We start from the raw sequence: 18,478 nt of genomic DNA, 5'->3' as shown, positions 1-18,478 counted from the left end.
AAATAGCTGTGGAGCACACTGTCTGCACTAAGAGAAAATGTTCGAACAATTTCATCTAACACTGCTTGGGGTTCTGATAATTCAGAAAATCTCTTTTCAAACTCTTCTTGTAATTGGCGAATTGCCTGCAAGTACTCATCAATGTCGACACCTTATTTCACTGCTTCAACCAATGGAAAATGTCCTGTGTTCCTTGCACGCAACTGGTTTTCCCACAAAATCAATTTTCATTTGAACTCTTGAATTTCTTCCACCAAATAGCAGATATTGTGCTTTTCGCCCTGAAGCGATTTTTTTTTTTTTTTTTTTTTTCCTATTGGCTTTACGTCGCACCGACACAAATATGTCTTTATGGCAACGATGGGCCAGGAAAGGGCTAGGACTGGGAATGAAGCGGCCGTGGCCTTAATTAAGGTACAGCCCCAATATTTGTGTGAAAATGGGAAACCACGGAAAACAATCTTCAGGGCTGCCGACAGAGGGGTTCGAACCTACTATCTCCCGAATACTGGATACTGGTCGCACTTAAGCGACTGCAGCTATCGAGCTCGGTAAGCGAAGTGTTCAAGGTATTCAGATGGACAGTAATGTCACTTAAAAAGGCCCAGTCCGCCACCCACTTAGGATTACGCAAAATAATTTCGGGCTGCCCTTTCATGTCATAAAAGGTATCTGTTGCATTCCGCAAGCAAAAAACTCGATGAAGCACCTTCGCCTTGCTCAGCCATCTTACTTCTGCATGGTACGGGATATCCGGATACTCCACTTCGATGTCATCCAAGAACTCGTTGACTTTTTTTTTTTGTTGCTATTTGCTTTACGCCAAACCGACACAGGTAGGTCTTATGGCGACGATGGGACAAGAAAGGCCCAGGAATGGGAAGGAAGCGGCCGTGGCCTTTAAGGTACTAATTAAGGTTCAGCCCAAGCATTTGCCCGGTGTGAAAATGGGAAACCACGGAAAACCATCTTCAGGGCTGCCAACAGTGGGCTTCGAACCCACTATCTCCCTAATGCCAGCTCACAGCTGTGTGCCCCTAAGTGCACGGCCAACTCGCCCGGTACTCTTTGAATTAACGGCGCGTGAGTCCATGGGATCGAAGAAAATTTACCACTCGCACAACTGTTCCGATTACGTCTTTAAGTTTGGCGATTTTTGCACAGATTGCCTCCTGGTGTATCAAGCACTGGATCGCCGCCATTAGGGTAGTACCGCTCTGTCATTTTTAATTTTACATAGCTGAGGAACCCCGTGCGTAGACTACGTAATGCAGGAGCTCCATCCGTCGTTACACTCGTGAACTGCTCCCATTTTAATCCCATTGACTCAAAAGCGCACTCCACTGCTTTGAAAATATCGAAACCGGTAGTGGTGTCTTTGAGAGCTACCAAGTCTAGGAAATCCTCGGTGAGCCGAATATCGTCATCCATCCTCGAATGAAAATAACGATCTGAGCTGTGTCCGCAATGTAGGTTGATTCATCGAGGGCGATGGAAAAGGATACAAAATTTGCTGCCTTCTCCATTAATTGTTGTTCCATATCAACGGCCGTATTGTCTATTCTGCGAGGTACAGTGTGAGGAGAAAGAGAGATTTTGTGAAATTTCTCAACTAGCTCCATTGGACAAATACATGCCGCCGCGTCCATTAGGCACTCCTTGATTACATTCCCTTCCGCGAAGGGTTTCCCAGCTTTGGCAATTTGCGACGAACATTTGTAGCTTGTTCGTAAAGTGGGTCCGCCAACCTCACTTTCCTCAATCTCCTGTCAGACAAAAATACGGCAAGTCACAACTTTAGTGTTCTTCAGATAATTCAATCATTTATACATTCCCGTTTGTAAATAAGCATTTAAAAATTAAAACAATATCTACAGAACAGTGCTGCTTGAAATTTTCTTTCAATTCTTCCAACTTCGATTAGCGACTGGCGTCTGTCAAATCACCGTAATAATCCCTGTGGTGGGCACTGTAATGCCGTTACAAATTGTGTTTTTTTAAACATAAAATCTCAGTGGCTCACTAAAAAATCGGATGCTCTCTTCGGCCCGGTGGGCAGACCACTCGCTCAGCTAGCCAAGCTCCTCCCACCACTACCGAAACTACCTTCCCTCAAAGCGCTCGGAGCACTGGCTTGGAGCGCGGCCAGAGCGCTAGCGCTCGGGGAGCGCTCTTTGGATGGCCCTGCTCTAGGTACTAACAATGATCCCCAAAAGGAAAATTCACCTCATCAACGCAGTATTTAAAACTGGGAGGACGATTCCTATTTGTGAAACTTGCAACCTGACTTTCAACCCTGTTTATCATTATACCATTGCCTACTGTCCATTTCACAACATTTGAGGTCATTTTGCAGTTGCTCACAATCTTGTAACCTATTTATTACTCTATACGGAATAACATCTGCAAAAAGCCGTATCTCTAATTCCACTTCTTAACTAATATCATCTATATACAGTGGAACCTTGGATTGAGAGCATAATTCGTTCCGGCAACATCCTTGTAATCCAAAGCACTTGTATATCAAAGCAAGTTTTCCCATAAGAAACAATTGAAACACAGATGATTCGTCCACAACACAAAAATATTTATTCGCATGCCATTTCTAAAACCAAATTTAACATAAAACAAATTAAAGTGCACTTTACCTTATCATTGAATCATTGTGGGTGTGAGGGAGACGAGAGATGACATGAGAAGTTTCTGTGAAGCACGAATTTCACGAACGGAATCACTGCTATATGTTGGGTCACTGGAATTGTTTTCTTTTCATGCAACTTCAACAAGGAACCTGTCCAATGACCGTTGATTTTGCCTCTTTTTGAGGATTTCACGAAAATGTGACATTGCATTGTCATTGAACTGGTTCATCGCTCGCACTGCTACATCCTTATTCGGATAGTGTTTCTCTACAAAATTTTGCACCGTTTCCCACATTTTGCACTTCTCCTGAATCTCAGTTGAAGTGAGAGATTCCATTGACTTTTCATCCTCCCCTTACCCGGACGAGATCTCCTCCATAACATCCTCCTGTTGTTCGCGATCCAGGTCCATCAGATCCTGGCTATGTTCTTCCACTACAGCTCTTGAATGTCCATGTCATTCACCTCCAGTCCCATAGTCCTCCCTAAGGACATAATTTCGTCAACAATCGGCGGCTCACTGTCACCAACAATCCCCTCAAAGTCACGTCCAAAAACAGTCAGGCCACAGCTTTCCCCAAGCGGAAGTGGAGTTCTCTTGGTGACTCCATCCCCGGCTTTATCAATGATCTTCAGGCAGTTCATGATAGGGAAATGATTTCTCCCAAACTCACGGAGGGTAAGGTTTATTCCTTCGGTCACTTCGAAGCATCGCTGAATTAGTGCTTGGGTGTATAGCTTTTTGAAGTTTGAAATGACTTGCTGATCCATAGGCTGGAGTAGTGTTGGGAGGAAGAAACTTACCCTTAACGAACTTGAATTCCTCCAGTCAGTAAGTTGTCCTCAAGGTCTCAAAGCCTGGAGGATGAGCAGGAGCATTGTCCATAACCAGCAACACTTTGAGCGGCAGATTATTTTCTTCACTGCAGGACTAAAGACCACGTTCATCCATTCAACAAAGGCACAGGGGAGAGGAAAACGCAAGCACACATGACGCTCGTATTGCGGAATCTCACTCGCTTATCAAGTTACAATTTATTTTAAATGTTTGCTCGTCTTGCAAAACACCTGTAGGCCAAGTTACTCGCATTCCGAGGTTTCACTGTATATAAAATAACATGTCCTGACTGACTGACTGACTGACTGACTGACTGATTCATCATCACCAAGCCAAAACTACTGGACATAAAGAAATGACATTTTGGGGATACATTTATATTAGTGTAGGTGCTCACTGAGGGAGGATTTTTGGATATTCTGTCGCCAAGGGGGTGGAAAGGGGGGTGAATTTTTAAAATGAGGATATACATTTCTCAAAAACTTATAAGTTTACAGACATAAAAATTGGTATTTGCAATCTCTTTAAAAATAAAGAAACACTTATTTTTTTGTTTTCGGAAAACCCCATTGCAGAGGATGAAAAAAGGGGGAAAAGGGGTTAAACACCTGTTATGAGGAGACTTATATCTCAAAAACTTAAGATGTTACACACATAAAAATTGGTATTTGGAATCTCCTTTGAAAAAAAAAAACCCACATATTTTTGTCTTTTTGGATAATCCGATGAATATGGGGTGAACAGGAGTGACAAACGGGGGTGAATTTTTAAAAAGACTATATCTGCAAATTCTCAGACAGTAACATATTACAGATTTGAAAACTGGTATTTGGAATTTCCTGTAAAAGTAAAGAAACATAAATATTTTTTGTTCGGAACATCCACTTGAGGGGAACTAAAAAGGGGGTGAATTTTTAAAATTAGAATATCTATAGTATATCTCAAAAACTTAACATGTTGCAGACATGAAAATTGGTATTTGGAATCTCCATTAAAAATAAGGAAACTCGTATTCTTTGGTTTTCAGCAAAAAACCTTATCGGGGAGGGGGGGGTGTGTGTGTGAAAGAATGGAAAAATTAGTTGAATTATTTGTATGATAATATCAAAAAGTCTAAAGATGTTACAAATGTGAAAACTGGTATTTGGAATCTCCTTTAAAAATACATGCATTTGGGGAGGGAATCAATTTGGTAGGGGGGATGGAAACTGAGATGAATTTGTTTTACGAGGATACATATATCTCAAAAACTGAAGGTGTTACAGTCGTGATAATTGGTATTCGGAAGCTCTTCTAATGAAACGGGTACTGTTTGTTTTTAGAAAATTCACTTGAGTGGGGAGTGTGAAAGGAAGTAAAGCAATTGAATTCTTTTTCTGGAGAAACTTATATCTCAAAACTGAAGGTTGCAGATGTGGAAATTGGTATTTGGAATCTCCTTTAAAAATACACGCATTTTTTGGGTGGGGGGAAACCAACTTAACGGGCGGAGGTGAAGTGAAAAAGGAGTTTAATTCTTTTCATGAGGGTACTTATATCTCAAAAACTGAAGATGTTACAGACATAAAAATTTGTATTTGGAATTTTCCTTCAAAGTAAAGAAACACACAATCTTTTGTGTTTGGAAAATCCACTTAAAGGGGGTGAATTAATTGAAAAATTAGTTGAATTCTTTGTAGGAGGATACTTATATCTCAAAAGCTAAAGATGTTCAAGACGTGAAAATTGGTATTTGGAATCTCCTTTAAAAATAAAGAAACATGCACTTTTGGGGAGGGGGGAATCGACTTAATGGGTAGGAAAAGGGGGGGGTGAAAAAGGAGTTGTACTTTTATGATGATACTTATATCTGAAAAATTGAAGATGTTTGAGATATGAAAATTAGTATTTGGAATCTCCTTTTAAAATAAGGAAACACGCATTTGTTTCCCCCCCGGAAAATCGACGTAGGGGGTGTGGGGTTGAAAAATAAGTAAGGAGTTGAAATATGTTTATGAGGATACTTTATCTTAAAAAATTAAGTTGTTACAGATGTGGAAGTTGGTATTTATAATTTCCTTTCAGAATAAAGAAACACATATTTTCTTATTTTTGGAAAGTCCACTTAATTGCAAGTAATCAGCTTCATTTTCAATTATTGTAAGTCTCTGTGAAGTCCACTTAAAGCGGGAGAGGGTTGGAAAGAAGTCAAGAAGAAGAAGTTGAATTATTCTTATTGAGTATACATTTATCTCAAAAACTGAAGGTGTTGCATACAGGCATGAAAACTGGTATTTGGAATGTCCTTTAAAAATAATGAAACACGTATTTTCTTGTTTTCTGAAAATCCATTTAAGGGGCTGAAATGAATTGGAAAAGCAGGTTCTATTATGAGATTAATTACATGTAACAAAGCGGGTGAATTTTTAAAATGAGTACTGGTATATCTACATTATATGTCAAAATCTTAACATGTTAGAGACAAGAAACTTGGTATTTGGGAAGTCCTTTGAAAATACAGGAACATGTACCTTTTTGTTTTCGGAGAAGGCACTTCACGAGGGGGGGGGGGGGGGTGAAAAGAAGTGAAAAATAGTTGAATTATTTTATATGAGGATACTTATATCTTAAAAACTGAAGATGTAAAAGACATGAAAATTGGTATTTGAAAATTCCTTTAAAAATAAAGAAACATATATTTTTGTTTTTGGAAAATACACTTAGATGGGGTTGGAAGTAGGACTGATCAAGGGGTTGAATTCTTTTTATGGGGTTACTTATGCATATCTCAAAAGCTGAAGAAGTTACAGATGTGGGAATAGGTATTTGGAATCCCCTTTAAAAATAAAAAAACATGTATTTATTTTTTCGTCTTGAGAGAAGACTGTTTCTTACATGTACAGTTCTATGTCGCATGGTCGTCTTAGCCCTAAAAGTTAATACCACAAACATGGTTTACAAAGAATTTCTGGGGTAAATGCAACTCAATTTATGGGTGAGTTTTTATACTTTAGGAATTTTCAGATAATGTCTTAGTACAACTCAGAGGAACGATTACTTCGATCAAATTACGAAATCCACGCGAGCGAAGCCATGGGTAATTGCTAGTTTATTTATATAAGAAAACATTAAGGTTCAATAATACTGCCTTGAGGAATTCCCCTCTTAATTATTACAGGGTCAGATAAAGCTTCACCTACTCTAATTCTCTGAGATCTATTTTCTAGAAATATAGCCACCCATTCAGTCACTCGTCTGTCTAGTCCAATTGCACTCATTTTTACCAGTAGTCTCCCATGATCTGCCCTATCAAATGCCTTAGATTGGACAATCACGATACAGTCCATTTAACTTGAATCAAGATATCTGCTGTATCTTTCTGGAATTCTACAAGTTGAGCTTCAGTGGAATAATCTTTCCTAAACCCATGCTGCCTTCTATTGAACCAGTTATTAATTTTGCAAACATGTCTAATATAATCAGAAAGAATGCTTTCCGAAATCTTGCATGCAGTGCATGTCAAATGACTGGCCTGTAATTTTCAGCTTTATGTCAGTCAGCCTCTCTTTTATACACTGGAGTTACTATAGCAACTTTCCATTCATTAGTATAGCTTCTTCATGCAAACAATCATATAAGTACTTCAGATATGGTACTACATCCCAACCCATTTTCTTTAGTATATCCCCTGAAATCTTATCATTTCCAGCTGCTTTTCTAGTTTTCATCTTATTGTAAATGTTGTTATCATAAGTAAATTTTTATACTTCTGTAGTATTAGTCACTTGCTCTATCTGGACATTATCCTTGTAACCAACAATCTTTACATACTGCTGACTGAATACTTTTGCCTTTCGAAGATCCTTGCATTCCTGTAATGTCCTTCTTGGAACCTGCCTCTGCCTTAAAGTACCCCTATTCATATCCTTCCATTTTTCACTAAAATATTTATGACAGCCATTTGTGCTTGCCATCTTGTTATCCTTAGCTGACTTCTTTGCTAGATTCAATTTTGTAGTTAGTTCCTTCAATTTCTCCTTACTTCCATAGCCATTCCTTTCCAACATTCATCTCCTTCTTAGTCTCTTTACTTCTGTTACAATATAGTGGGTCTTTACGATTCGTTACAACCTTTAAAGGTACAAACCTGTTTGCACATTCCTCAACAATTGCTTTAAACCTATCCCAGAGTCTGTTTACATTTTTATTTACCGTTTTCTACCGATCATAGTTTCTTTTTAAAAACTCCCTCATGCCTATTTTATCAGCCATGTGGTAGGCCCTACTACCTAAGTCCTTTTAAGACCTTCTAATACATTTATTTTTAACTATGACAAAAACAGCTTTGTGATCACTAATACCATCTGTTACTTCGGTTTCTCTATAGAGCTCATCTGGTTTTACCAGCACCACATCCAGAATATTCTTCCCTCTAGTTGGTCCCATCACTTTGTGAATCAGCTGTCTTTCCAAGATAAACTTATTTGCCATTTGCTTCCTGTCATTTGCATTACCTTCCCAATTGACTTTTGGTAAATTCAGATCACCCGCTACAATCACGCTCCTTTCTGTATCATTTCCCCAATACCTGATTATCTTAACTAATTCTGAATCAGCGTCAGTGCTGACCTTTCCCGGTCTGTACACACCAAAGACATCAAGTTGCCTATTATCTTTAGAGGTTAGCCTTGCACCTAGAATTTCATGTTTGTCATTTTTAACTTTTTCATAGCTTTCAAATTCTTTCGCCAGAATGAATACTCCCCCTCCTACCATTCTTATCCTATCTCTACGATACACACTACAGTTCCATGAGGATATTTCTGCATCCATTATATAATTTCTCAGCCATGATTCAACTCCTATTACAATATCTAGTAAGTATATATCTGTTAAATTACTTAATTCTATTCCTTTCTTTACGATACTTCTACAGTTTAATACTAACATTTTTATGTCATCCCTACTTGACTTCCAGAATCCTGTACCCTTATCACTGCTCTGTAGACCACCCCATTTCCCTGAATGTACCTTCCTATAACCCTTCTAAACAAATTTCCTAACTTATGTACCACTGCGGTTTAAGTGAAGGCCGTATGAGCACAGATCCCTATCTCCTACCTACCCATTAGGATCTAGAAATCTTACTCCCAGTTTCCCACATACCCATTCCATCTCTCTCATTCTCCTCAACCTGATGGTTGGAGGGTAGCATGGCTGTCCTCATCCAACGACCTTCTATCCCGAGCCAGCTGCTTGATTAGTTGGAATGAACGTCGCCTTTTAATGCCATCAAGGAACCCTGTTCTTGGTCGTCCTCCTCTAGTCTTTCCTTCCAGTTTCCCTTCAAGCTGTGTGGTGCAGCATGATGATTGCTGGAGTAAATGACCTATCCAACTACATCTTCTTTTTGCGATCATTTTCTCTAGACTGATGGTTTCTTCAGATCTCTTGGGAACTTCATTTGTTAACCTGTGAGTCCAGGGAATTCGTAACATTCGACACCAGCACCACATTTCAACTGCATCTATTCTTTTCTTATCAGCCTTTAATAGAGTCCAGGTTTCAGAGCCATAGGTCGCATGTATGCAGAAACGTCCTCGTGGAACTGGAGTGTGTATCGTAGAGATAGAATAAGAATGGTAGGAGGGGGGGGGGGAGTATTCATGCTCCAAAACACACTCCATAGTCTCATTTAAATCCCCAATCACCTTCCAGTCAGTATCCCTCCTACACAGTATTCTGCTGATAATAATCTCTGCTTCCGTAAACTTCACCTGTGCTGCATATACCAGATTCCACACATCCCCAGCTATGTTGGTACTTATACCTGCTTGCCTTATGTTGTTGGTACCTATGTGAAACATTACCACCTTCTCCTTTCCCTCATCCTTCTCTTCTACTTTCCTCAACATCTGCCTTAACCTAATTCCTGGATAACACCGCTTCCGTTTCCTCCAGACACTTTCCCTGCATTTCTAACTTGCTCCACTTGGCTGTAGCGTCTCTGAAAGTTCACTAGTAGCTATGCTCACCCTGACTCATCTCTAAGCATCTCTCATTCAGTGCAACCTCATTCACCGGGCGAGTTGGTCGTGTGGTTAAGGACGCGCTGCTGTGAGCTTGCATCTCGGAGATAGTGGGTTCAAATCCCACTGTTGGAAGCCATGAAGATGGTTTTCCATGGTTTCCCATTTTCACATGAGGCAAATGCTGGGGCTGTACCTTAATTAAGGCCATGGCCACTTCTTTCCAGTTCCTAGCGCTTTCCTATCCCATCGTCGCCATAAGACCTACCTGTGTCGGTGCGACGTAAAGCTACTAGCAAAAAAACAACAAACAAACAAAAAACCCTCATTCAAAATCGGGGCCTTTGGATTGGCTGTCTAGAGGCTGATATGAAAATAGCGCTCTCTCATTTCTTGCTGTCAAAGTCTAAGTCTCTGATGCAGAAATGTTTGTGAACCGGGTGTGGTAAGAATGAGTAGCTGGGTGGGGAATACTACGTAAAATATGAATTAGATAAAATTTCAATTTATTCCCCTCAGGGCAATAATAATAATAATAATAATAATAATAATAAAAAGGCCTACTAGATGGCAGAGTAGGCCGAATCTCTCTTGGGTGTCTAAGGCAGAGTTTTAGTGATTTTGTCGGATAAACTCCAAATGTGTTATCAGAGTTTTTTGCATGCCAACATCATACGACATGGAATGTCGAATAGAATTTGTTCCGCCCTTCAAAAATCCGATCGCCTGTGCCGCTATCTCCACCACTGATCCACAGAGGGCATTAAGAATGACATCAGACAGCTAAATATTTACTATTTTAGTGTTATTGTCACAAACAAGACATAGGAGTATTTTGAACTACTATTGTTCCACTGCTCATTCTTAATCATGGAACACTGGGGCATACCATTCAGTTCCTGTGGAGTACCATACAGGTTTGTGGGAATCGAGTGCTCGGTTGCAATACCAGACACCGCTCACGCACGACACCACGTTTGAGTCAAGCTAAATATTTAAAGTCTGATGTAATTGATGCAGTTATGCTGACAATAACAAAGATTTATCATTTAAATAAACAGTTTTACAGTATTTACATTATAATTTGGAGCACCCATTGACTCAAATATTATGACTTATTATTATGTAACTAAAACATACATCTAGCTTATGTTAGCCAGGTAGTCTGTAAAAAGAGCAGGGCGGTGTGCCCGTTAAAAAGGTCGTAGGGAGAACACTGGTACATCTTGTACATTATCTCTTTACATTTTCTCTTCCACACCAGGTTCCGTACATTCTGGTAGAATGTATTTCCCACTTGTAGCCTTCTGCTAATTTCCTTATCCAACCTTGCATCTTGCATTGTTTCACTTCCAAAATATTTGAAGTATTTTCAACAATATAATGATATACATATTCAGTATTCCCTAACTACAGATTCTTCTTGTAACACTATGTTCTTAAATCTAAATTTAACAAACTCATTATTTTCACTACTTTGTATTATAAATTATTTAACAAAAATAACCTAAAATCGAGTGATCATACTTTTGTATGGTTACAGAGTAAAAGTTACACTTAAAAAGATAGTGATTACATGTAAAAATTACTAAAATAGTATTTATTACAAGTAATCTGATTACATTTACTCAGTTACTTTCCAATTCTGCTCATTATATACATACATGATTTTTTTCAATATCTTCTCGATTGTCTTTTACTCTACTAGTTATCAAAATCATTGCTATGATTACCATAGTCACTCCTGCTAACTAGGTTGTGTTTTGCACTGATCTTACCACTGGTTTTTAAAATATTGCTGCAGTTGTCAGAGTCCTTGAAACTAAAATGTCTGCTTGGAGATGCGACATGTTTTACCATTGACTACATTTATTAAACTACTGTTTATGATTGTTTACAACTGCACTTAATGCAGTTTGTACTCTCAAAATTGACCAAACCCACAGCTCTTGGTGCGTTGAACTCTTGCCGTCCAACAGGGCTTCTTGTAGTGCATTGTTGTCCTCAGAGCAGTTCACTCCACAGCACCGCTGAGCTCAAGAACTTAACTCACATAACGCTCTGAAGTTCGTGGAGCCAAGACCATCTGATTTACACGCTTGTTGCTTATGCATTAGACTGACTCAAGACTGACATGCACTCACTTGTGACTGACTCAAGACTAACTTGCGTCCCCCAGCTTGGCTCTTTGTATAGGCCAACAGAAAATTCCATAAAAAGAATATATGTTTCCACGTAGAGATCATTGTGGGTGCCTATCCGGTGTAAGCCAGCTTTTAGCATCTTTGAAGGAATGCAGCCAACAATTTGTTAGGGCAGCTATATTGCTCACTGCTGGCCCTGCCCATGTTGTCACCTTCTGTCGGCCTCCCACAACCTCAGATCTCATCACAATATTATATTATTTTCTTGGCCAATCACCAAAGATATTTATGTATGGGCACACCCATATTTTCACTCGATACTCTCCTCAGACACTCCTGGCTCTAAAAGCCTTATGCTAAATAAAAAGTAAATGACCTGTCACCTTGTTAAGCTGATTTTTGATAGTCTGTGAAAGGTCTCCAAAGCCAGCCAGTCAGTCGGTCGATCATTTATCATTGATCTTCATTTAGGGCTGTTGCCCAGGTGTCAGATTCCCTTTAAATTTTTTACTGGGTATTTTCTCAAAATTCTGACCAATGTAAGTGGGATTTTTAAAATGAAAAGTTACATCCCTGTGGTTTGGATTCCACATAAAACTGGAGGTCCCGTGGCTGTTTTCACGATATCAACTATCATGTAAAACTACAAGCTAGCTTGTCTATTATACCATAACTTGGAACACACTTGTATGACTTTTGATTTTTTGTTATATTTAATTAAATTATATGTAGAAAAAATTAACATGTTTGTATGTGAAGTGTTCTACATGTGTTCTTGTTTTGTTCATTTCAGAAGCTCTTGAAAATGAAGAAAATAAAGCTGTAGAAGATATGACTAATACAACTAATACAACTAATAAGATAGACAGAAACAAGCAGAAGGGAGAGAAAAAGACAAAGGATACCAGAAAAGGTTTGTATCTTCGTTTACAAGCAAGCTTGTTTGCTGTAGTCATTAGTCTTCTCGGACGGATGAGAATATTACAATTGGAGGTGATAATGGGAGGCCTTCATGTTTGCATCTACAGTAAAACCTCGATTATCCTTTTTTTTTTTTTTGCTAGTTGCTTTACGTCGAATCGACACAGATAGGCCTTATGGCGACGATGGGATAGGAAAGGCCTAGGAGTTGGAAGGAAACGGACATGGCCTTAATTCAAGTACAGCCCCAGCATTTGCCTGGTGTGAAAATGGGAAACCACGGAAAACCATCTTCAGGGCTGCCGACAGTGGGATTCGAACCCACTATCTTCCAGATGCAAGCTCACAGCCGCGTGCCCCTAACTGCACGGCCAACTCGCCCGGTATTATCCGTTCTAATGCCTGGGGAAGGGGTGAGTGGTTAAAAAAAAAAAAAACCTGGATAATCCATACTACTAATTTTATAATGGCCTTTAAAATACATAAAATACATACTGTATAACCTTAAAATGCAGTGCATTAAACCCTCTTTAAAACCAAAATGTAGTCAAAGCTACAACAATACATACTAAATATTCACAAAAATTACCAGCAGACCATAAATAATTAATTTACTTGGTGTCATTTAAGCTAAAAAAAAAAAAAAAAGGCGTTACTTTCTTTTGCATTCTCCTACAACTTATTTTCTTCTTTATGTCCTTTCTGAGCTTTGTAATTACAAGAATGTCTGAAAAATCTGTATCGTCCTCTTGCTCCAAGAATTCCATTAATGCTTCAGCCGACTCCAGTGCGGTCTGAAGATTTTTTGTGAAACACTCTTCTTCCCCATATCCCTTACTTTCACTCGTCACTTCACAGCTGACTGCCGAGTTCCCTTTCGTGCTTTTATTTACTATTTCGTCATCAGTTAAAATGTGATGCCGAGGCAATACATCGTCGGTGTGAAGCTACTCCTCAATGTTACTTTCATCCACTTCTTCAGGATGAATTTTTTTCAATAGTCTTCAGGATTTCTTTGATGATCGATCTCTCATTTTCATCTTCATCAGTGAACCAATGAAAATCGTCGGCGAGCTCTTCAACATCAACATACAATTTTCTTCACGACCGAGTGATGTTCTGAGCGGTTACTAGATCCCATGATTTCTAAGCAAGATAAAGCGCTTCTTTAAGATTGAGTTTTTTCCAGAACTCGGGCATCGACATTTCTTCAGAAAGTAAGAGGCCTAGCAATTCTCGCTTATGTATTTTAAAGGTTGCAATGATGTCTTGGTGCATCGGCTGAATTAATGAAGTTATGTTAGGTGGCAGATAGGAAACAAAAATGTTTCCATCCTCTGATTTCAACTCTTATCAACAGGTTGAGAGGATGCATTATCAATAAAAAGGACAGCCTTTAATGGCGAGCCTTTGGGCACCAAGAAATCTCGAACCAGCGGAACGAACTTATTATGGAACCAAGTCCTGAAAATATCGCATGTCATGCAGATTTGTCATGACAATAATCTACTGGATTGAGCCTCCGTAGCTCAGACGGCAGCGCGTCGGCCTCTCACTGCTGGATACCGTGGTTCAAATCCCAGTCACTCCATGTGAGAGATTTGTGCTGGACGAGATGGATGCGGGACAGGTTTTTCTCTGAGTACTCCGGTTTTCCCTGTCATCTTTCATTCCAGCAACACTTTCCATTATCATTTCATAGCATCTATTAGTCATTAATAAATCACTTTGGGAGTGGCGACCCCATCGTACTAATAACCTATATATGATTCATTTATTACATCCCTGACCCGGTCAAAGTCTGGAAAACAGGTTGAAGGTTTTCAATAATCTACTGGAAAATATTTCATCACTGTTTTTTTGAAGGAACGCAGATTTTGTTGCTTTACCAACAACAGCTAATTTTAATTTATGGTCGCCATTAGCATTCGCACAGCACAAGATGGTAACGCTACTCAGCCGTTGTCCATGGTTCATGACCTAGGGTGTGACTACAGTAACCCACATCATGAACCATTCCAGAAATATGTTTTTGGTTAATTTAATATCCTTAGAAATGCAATGAAGCAGTATTGTGATGTAATTTTTTTTTAATGTACGTGAGGCAGAAAACTAAAAGAGACCTCCTTCGGAAAATTTTCAGCACATTCAAACAAAATGAGGCATTATGGTAAAAAATATTGACATTCCGTTTTTTGTTGATTTTTATAGCTTACTTTGTTCTGTGCAAGCTCTTGCTTTTATCACTTTAAAAGTTTTTATTATTAAGAAATGCACAAGTTGTGTATATATGTTACATAAGTTACATGAGTTTTGGCGATACATTTTAAACCCCGCATTTTGGTTGTACACATTCTAATTAAGCACAATGTCTACCAGGGGTATTACTTGTTCTTTACAAGTGGTCATGTGGTAACGATCACAAGGTTGATTGCACAGCTCGCATATACAGTTATTCCCGGGATCGTGAAAATGCTTGTTCTTGCATACTTTTGTGGTGGTGCCCATGCACAGCTATTGAGGTCACCAAGTGTCGGAAGTCTTTATTCGTGTTGGCCCAGGATCTATTTACCATGGCTTCTGTAGTATAAAAGGCCATCCAAATTTCTCTTCGTTTCTTTTGTCTTTCAAGGAGCAGTTTATTCGAGCTGTCGGTAGATGGGAGTTTCGTACGCAGTTCTTCTATAAAGAACAGTTCTCCTGCGAGCTCGTATACTAGCCTCGATTGTGTGTGTTTCGAACCACCTATAGTGGCTTTCAAGAATCTTGATTTAACTGCTTCCAAAGTCATTAAATCTTTTAGACTTAACTTATACCAAATAATATCTATTCCATATGTTGCGATGGGAGCTATTTTTGCTTTGAATAAGGCCATTGCGTTTGCTAATGATAATCTGGATAATTCTTTGATGTCAAAAATTGTTTTTGTGGCAGATGCTGCACGGGATTTCACATGTATTTTGAAAGATCTGGTGGTGGTTTGCAGAGTTACTCCCAGGTATTTGAAGCTGTTTGACTGTCACAATAGGTTTCGGTCCTAGATATATCCTGTCCTCCGCAGCTTCTCGACCTCCGTTGCGGAATGTCATCTGTATAGTTTTTTCGGTGTTAATTTCCATTTTGTTTTCCTGTGGCCACTTCTCAAGTTGGTTTATGGCTCTTTGCAGGTTTTAGGTGGAATTCGATTCAGTGGCCATGTTGTCCGCATATATGTAGATTTTTATGTCTTCCGTCTCTTGTCTAATCATCTGTACAACATCGTATGTGGCGACATTAAAGAGTAGGGGGCTTAATGGGTCTCCCTGTAGGATGCCGTTGGTCTGAGTTATTGTTTTCGATGTGGTTACGCCATCTGTGATCTGAGTGAAATTGGCTGTCATCATGTTATGGATCAGTGCAGTGATCTTATCATTTCCTGTTATTCTTTCCAGTTTTGAGATTAAGATACGTCTGTTTACTGTATCGAAAGCTTTGGTATAATCTGCGAAGATTACATTGAATTTTCCTTAAGGATGCCTTAATGTATCTTCTATATCATCCATTAAGTTATTAATGGCATGGAGAGTGCTCCTGCCTTTTCGGAAACAGAATTGTTGGTCTGAAATCCTGTGTTCTACTTCCTTAGAAATTTGCTTTGTGATAATGCTTGCGAGTATCTTCAATATGCATTTTTCCAGGACAATTCCCCTGTAGGAGTTTGGGTCCAGTTGATTGCCTTTCCCCTTAAATAGTATCTTAATAGTCGAGATCCTCCATATTTCTGGTATGTTGCCCTCTTTTAAGCATAGGTTTAACATATCTGTGACTGCTTGAAGTAATAAGCTAACTGAGCCTTTGATATGTTCAATATATATACCGTCTGGACCTGGCGCCTTCTTATCTTTTAGAGATGTTGTCTCGTATACCTCTTCTGTCGTGAAGGGTTCAGATTCCGCTAGGCATTTCTTCACATTGATCGGTTCATATGCAGTGTTGGTTTTATCAATGTTTGTTGCTTCCTTTTCCATGTAATCCTTTTTTAGAATCTTCAGTAGATTTTTATATTCATTTCCGATTTGACTATAGGATTTTATATCCTCTAAACTATGGCTGGATTTGGTTTTATGTAGCGCAAGAAGGGTAATCTGTCTCTTTTTATAACATTCTGCGTCAAACCATTCGCGAGCTCTTTTCTTTTGATTGTATACCATAGCAGACTGAATCGGTTTTTCCAGTGTCATGGCAAACGAATCACTGTCATTTCTGTCTATGTGATTATAGAATTCTTTCCATTCTTCTTCCGTCTTAATACACAGTTTCTTAGCTGTCATGAGACTTTGATTTCTGTGGTTTTAATTCTGTTCATCGCATGTGGAATGGAAAAATTGGCCACAACCGGGCAATGCTTCTTTAGGGGTGTCTCATCTGCTGAATAACATTCTATATAATTATTCAATGTAATATTAGGTCCTTTATAGAATATTAAGTCAATAGTACTACATCCTGAGTGTGTGAAGTACGTTCGTTCATCCGCCTGGTTGACCAGGATGAATCCTTCCTCTATCATCATATCTAACAGTTCATTTATTCTGTGATTTGTAGCGTCTAATCTTTAGTTCAGATTTCCAGCTATAATAATGTTTCGTCCTGGTGTTGCATGTCTTAAGGCAATCATAATGGTTGTTACTAAGTCTTCTATTGGCGTTAATAGTTCAAGGTATATGGCTATTGTAGAAAGGTTCTCTAAATTTATCACAAGTGTGTCTTGATCCTGATGTGTCCTTAGCACTTTTCCCATTTTTGGTTCGAAGAAGCAGGAGATTCCTTGTTTTGGCCATCCTCTCGGTCCTTGCGTCACTGGTATATGTTGCGAGTAGAATCCGTTTATTTCCAAGCTTTGGTTGCTAGAGTTGCTACGAGGACTAATATGTCCTGTTTATGCAAAAGATCATAGGTAGATAGCGCTAGAGTGCTTTTCAGTCCTTCCACATTCCATAGAAGCGGATTAAGCCGGGAGTCTGGCTCCTGCTCCTTGGGAACGAAAAATATGGTAGCGTCGTACGATGACTCCCTCTGGCCACACTTCCGCTATGTTGACTTTTGGTAAGTCTTGCAGTGGGATCACCACTTTAAAGGCTTTAAGCGTGCCATTAGTTTGGAGTTCTTCACATTCTAATATATTGGCTACATGTAAGTTGGAGATGTGCTTTTTAACCGCTTCTTCGGCTGTATTTTGGTGCAATTTTCCTATATATAATCAAGCTGTACGACCTGCGACTTGCAGTTTATCTGTTTGGGATTTATCATTTCCACATTCGGACTTTCTTGTGCCCACGATTGTTGTGATCATCATTCTCTTACTGTTATCCCAGAGTTTCGATATGGGGGGGTTTGGCAGCGATATCTGACCATAGGTCATTGTCATTCCTTGGATTTTCTTGGGGTATACTGTAGGTTCCAAGACAATTTGTTGCTCTCCCACAGATTTTGGCTTAGTTATATTTATAATTTCTTCTTTGATCATATGTCTTATATTATTCGAGAGACTTTCCATCATAGTTTTTAACCTCTGTGTTAAATTTTGTGTAATCACATCTTCCATCTTGGAATCTACACAGACTTTGTGTGTTTGGTCGAGAGATGTCATCTGAATGTCATGATTATATTGCTGTCCGATAGACATTGTCAATAATATTTGGGTTTCTTTGACTTCGTGCGCTGGGCCAGTAGATGCTGCCACCTGTCCCGTAGGTCGACTATCTTCTCCCTCTGTATTCGTTGGTTTGTCTATTCCAACCTCATTCTGTTGATTCTTATTCGACTGACATTTATCATCTAGGGCGAATCGCAGTTCTGTAAAAAGATTTCTAATGTCACTTACAGCTTTATGCATGGTTTCTTTAGCTTCCTTCTTCAGATAACCGCCTTCTTCAGCAATATTCACTA

At 39.1% G+C, this 18,478-nt stretch overlaps 1 protein-coding gene across 2 annotated transcripts in view; it reads left to right on the top strand.

Moving 5' to 3' along the window:
- The window catches only part of Bdp1 (transcription factor TFIIIB component B'' homolog Bdp1), a 153,105-nt gene that overhangs the window by 127,419 nt on the left and 7,208 nt on the right, over positions 1-18,478 (top strand). For both annotated transcript variants that reach the window (XM_067145863.2, XM_067145861.2), the window contains exon 8: positions 12,426-12,545. In XM_067145863.2, coding sequence (XP_067001964.2) covers positions 12,426-12,545 — 120 coding nt within the window. The remainder of the gene's footprint in view (positions 1-12,425; positions 12,546-18,478) is intronic.

Source organism: Anabrus simplex, chromosome 4, assembly GCF_040414725.1.
Source record: "Anabrus simplex isolate iqAnaSimp1 chromosome 4, ASM4041472v1, whole genome shotgun sequence".
In the NCBI taxonomy this organism is placed as follows: Eukaryota; Metazoa; Arthropoda; class Insecta; order Orthoptera; family Tettigoniidae; genus Anabrus; species Anabrus simplex.
Note: the sequence above shows the minus strand (reverse complement) of the source record. Positions and strands in the feature narration are given on the sequence as shown.